Here is a 4213-nt window from a genome sequence, read left to right on the forward strand (position 1 = left end):
TTAAAAGAGTTTAGCTTATCAATTGAAAATAATTCATTCTGGGAATAACCAGAATACCATAGCAGCAGACCAATAAATTACACACATTTTTAGCAGTATTCTGAACTAAGAAAAAATATAAGACAAAACAAAAATTAAACCCATTGCTGCTTTGTTGCCTCCATTCTCTCCAATAAACCATCTATCTCATCTTGCATTCTCTTCTTCATCTTATAGTAATCATAATGGGAACCTTCCAAGACTTTGAGTTCTTCTAGTTTCTTCCTCCTCATTTCCTCAGTCTCATGCAAACACAGTTTGGCTAGCTTTTCGGCATACTCTTCTTCCATCTGTGCGGTCTTTGTCCTGATCATCTTCTGGAACCCTTCTGCCTCCCTCCTTGCTTCATCCGCCTTCGTCTGAAACATTTTCGCTTCCGCCTCCTTTATCCGCACAATGCTCTCCAAGCTGTCAAGTCCACCTTTCCTTAGCAAAGCCCCCAGTTGGAAATCAGCCTCAGTTTTTAGTTCACTTAATATGGAAGCTTTGAAGTCCTTTTGATGAAGATCATTTGGCAAGGCACCAGAATGTGGCCTAGAATAGCTCATGTCATAAGCATATTTAGGCATTAAGGAACTAGTTTTTGGAAGAGATGGTGTGTCTTTCGTAATGTTGGATTGAGATGATGCTATATCCTTTGCAGATATGGCAGAAAGGGGAAAGTCTGGCAAGTTATCTGCATCTGTTTGTCAGCAAAATCATGGTTTAGATATGGGTATGAACACACATAAGAGTGATGATTAGGTTACAGAAAAGCTAAGCAATAACCAAGTTAAATTTGATTTGTGTATAGGCATTTCAATAATACCAATAGAACATTCCTCTTCGAATGTCAGGAGTATATGTTATCACCAATGACACACTGAAAAAATGACAGCCTAGGATGAAAATAAATATCCAACATGAATACCTATAATTAATTTCGATGCAGGAAAACAAGAATCTTTTTATTCAAGTCAAGTGATTGTAACACAAGCAAACATGGTAAGGAACACAGGCAAAACAAATTCCGAGAAGAACAAGCAAATTGGATAGAACCAAACACCATAGTCCAGAGACTTACAGTTGAAAAATTGTGTGATATAATTGCAGGCATCCGAAGGAGAAGCCATTTTAGTTTGAAGCTTTAACAGCATGTCATCAGTTTTGACATGCAATTCTTTCCCTTTACGGTCTTCACTTCCCCTAAAAATCTTCCTCACACAGTCGAGCTCCTTCATCAAGGTTTCAAGTCCCCAATCCTTTGCACAACACATGAACACATCCTTAACAAACCCAAACATTTCAGAAGCATGTCCACAGCCAATACAATGAAACTGCATTTCTGAGGTCCCCGCAGGTCCCTTCAAGCTCGGACCGGGCTTGATGAGGTTCCTCTGAATGCCACAGACAGCATGGCACCAATGGGAACAAACATCACAACCAACCCAACTACAAGTATTGCTTGCGCAATCGAAGTTCAAACAAATAGGACACATACACGAACTACAAAATCCCTTATTCCCTGAGCAAATCTTGCAGTCACAGTCATCAACAGGAAGCAGACTCTTGCAGTTAACATTCCTACATCTCCTATATAAGAAAACCTCTACCATCTCAGATAATTGAATTTTACCATATAAGAAGCTTGCAAGCCCCATCTTGACAGAAACCAGAATCTCCAACTGCACCTTATGGCACTTGGAAAGAGTCTCTTTGGAGAGGTCAGATCTTCTTTCAAGCCTGCTTTGTAGGCTGACCAATTCATCTTTCTTGTCAGGCTTCTCAATGAGATTCTTCAGGTATTCCTTGGTTGAAGCTATGACTTCATCAGCAAGCTCCTGAATCATCAGTGCTGCGGCGGGAACAGACTCAGAAACAACTTCCCTCAGGATCCTCTCAGGCCTTGAGAGCTTCTTCATCTTCCCCCCACCATCTAACCCTTCCAAGATTCTCACATTCTCGGAATTCCTACCCCTCGAGTCCCCAGATTGAGCTTCAAATCTTGGTCTGGCAGGCAATTCAGAAGGGAAAAAGGAATGATTATCCGAACTAGTAGTCTTAAACTGGCTATTTCCCTGCATAAAGGAGCTAATACCACCACCATGATTGGAAAACCCAACCCCATCTCCAATTGGCTTGAACCTACTGTGAACAGAACCGTTAGTCCCCTCCCCACAATTCCAAATTTGGTCATCCTTACTCACAGAGTAGTCAAAATTATCAGTTGAATTGCGGGTAAGCGAGCAACTTGGGTTGTGTGAGAAAGGGTGAGAGTAAGAGTAAGACAAAGAAGCTGTTGCTGTGCAATCATTATTAGACCATGTTGTAGTTGAGGGCCTGGTAGGTTTAGGCCGAAGCGGTTGTGGTTGTTGCTGATCAGCACCGTTTTGTAAGGCGTTTGAAGCGGTGAGAGAGAGTGAGACATCAGGCAAAGCAAGAGAGAGATTCAGTGTCTCAAGCCTTGGCTTCTTCTCCCTATTACTCTCTTGCTCCTCTTCTTCTTCCTCAACCGATCGCTTTGAGGAGTTATTCTCTCTGGTATCACTCAGGCTCAAGAAATCTCTTTCAACAAATTTACCACCATCAAGATGATTTGAATTCTCGGAAACAAGAATCTCTTTGCCCTTGTGGCTAACAACTTTTTCTAAAGAATGATTATTCAGCAATAAGCTCTTACCAGGAATAGGAATATCCTTATCAGCAGCAAGACCCAGCCCTTGTGCATCACAGAGGTAGCTGAGGGTGAGTTCTTGCAATCCTGAGCTGGCACCACCAACCATGCTGCTGCTTGTGGGCTTTGAGTGAACACCACCCATCTCTGAATCTCTCAGAAATTCAACACCTTTCTTATCCGGGTACTCCCTGCTGGGCTCAAAATTCGGCCTTGTGAGCTTGCTTCTTGAGCTTTCATCCGCAGAGTCAACACCACCATTACGAAGTTCCTTACCTCCAATCATGGTCACGGGCAGAGGAAGAAGAGAAGAGAAGAGAAGAGAAGAGAGAGAAATAGAGAGGGAGAAAAAAATAAACAAGAGACTAAATCAAAGGTTAAGAGAGCAGCGAGGAGGGGCAATTCTGAAAATAAAAGAAGAATCCAAGGGCTTTTGTATAATAAGAATTGGTCTCACGCAATGCAAGCAACGGGTGGATTTTGTCATTTTGATTTCATTTTTCAAGCATTCACACACGGAAATAAAACGGCTATGCTTTCCGGCATGTATGCACGATTACAGTCTTAGCCCTTCTAAATGGACATAATTACCCCTCAAGTGGTGGACCTGTTGTTTTTTGACTGAATCTCCTTTTGTGTTTTTGCAACAAAACAGCTCATGCACCATCCATCAAGATTCAAGAGGGACTAGTTCTTTTTTACACAGCCATCCCCTTCCCTTCCTTCTTTCCACTTTGCATCATATTTTTTTTTCTTTTTTCCTTTATATGTTTACTTTCCTTTTGTTTCAGTGTTTGGACTTTGGGCAAAGAAACTCACCCCAGATATTTTCACATTTATTTAGGCCTAATTAACGTTCGAATTCTTTTTGCAAAGGTCTTTGCGAGGGACAAGGTTCATGGTCAAAGTTGGTAAAAAGTTCACTTACTTGTATAATTTTTGTTTTGGATTAAAAACCCAGTACTACAGTCATACATTTGCCACATTAATTAGTATCATATCTGTACATATTGATGATAAGCATAAAAACGTGACTAGTCCTCTGTTAGCAAAGGAAAACGTTTTTAGGCAACTATATTACCACATTTTATTTGCTTTTCCGTGTAAAATATTTATAGTTTTATTATAAATAAATTATTTATTATACCTTAGTTGCATTTTGACTTTTTTTGTTATTTATAATAGGAATTAAATATTTTTATGATAAATCTGTATTTAATTGTGTCAATAATAAAATAGTTATTTATAAAATGAATTAAATGTTTTCTGATATATTTAGATTTAGTTGTGTTAATGATGACCATTTTATGGTTTGACATCATTCTAGAAATATATTTTGTACTGTGTGCGTAAATACATTCTTATTTAACTTTTTACACATTATTATTATTTAATAAGTTTAACTTAAAAGTATAAAAAAAATAATATTAACAATTATGTTACACATTCAAATCTTTTTGGTAACTAAATCTAATTAAGTTAGTTCAAATTTAACAAAAATCAATTTTTTTAGTGGAACGT

At 38.7% G+C, this 4213-nt stretch overlaps 1 protein-coding gene across 1 annotated transcript; it reads right to left on the reverse strand.

Moving 5' to 3' along the window:
• LOC112792501 (protein OBERON 3) lies at positions 1-3428 on the reverse strand. Its single transcript, XM_025835766.3, has 2 exons — positions 1103-3428; positions 1-721 (listed from the first exon to the last, which is right to left on the reverse strand). The coding sequence occupies exons 1-2, from the start codon at positions 2976-2978 to the stop codon at positions 135-137; spliced, it is 2463 nt and encodes an 820-aa protein (XP_025691551.1). The 5' UTR covers positions 2979-3428; the 3' UTR covers positions 1-134.
• Positions 3429-4213: the final 785 nt, after the last annotated feature.

Source organism: Arachis hypogaea, chromosome 13, assembly GCF_003086295.3.
Source record: "Arachis hypogaea cultivar Tifrunner chromosome 13, arahy.Tifrunner.gnm2.J5K5, whole genome shotgun sequence".
Lineage (NCBI taxonomy): Eukaryota > Viridiplantae > Streptophyta > Magnoliopsida > Fabales > Fabaceae > Arachis > Arachis hypogaea.

Coding starts and splice junctions, on each gene's coding strand:
- LOC112792501 (XM_025835766.3), bottom strand. CDS start 2,978: ATGATTGGAGGTAAGGAACTTCGTAATGGTGGTGTTGACTCTGCGGAT. Junction 722..1,102: donor TATCACACAATTTTTCAACT/GTAAGTCTCTGG, acceptor GCTGACAAACAG/ATGCAGATAACTTGCCAGAC.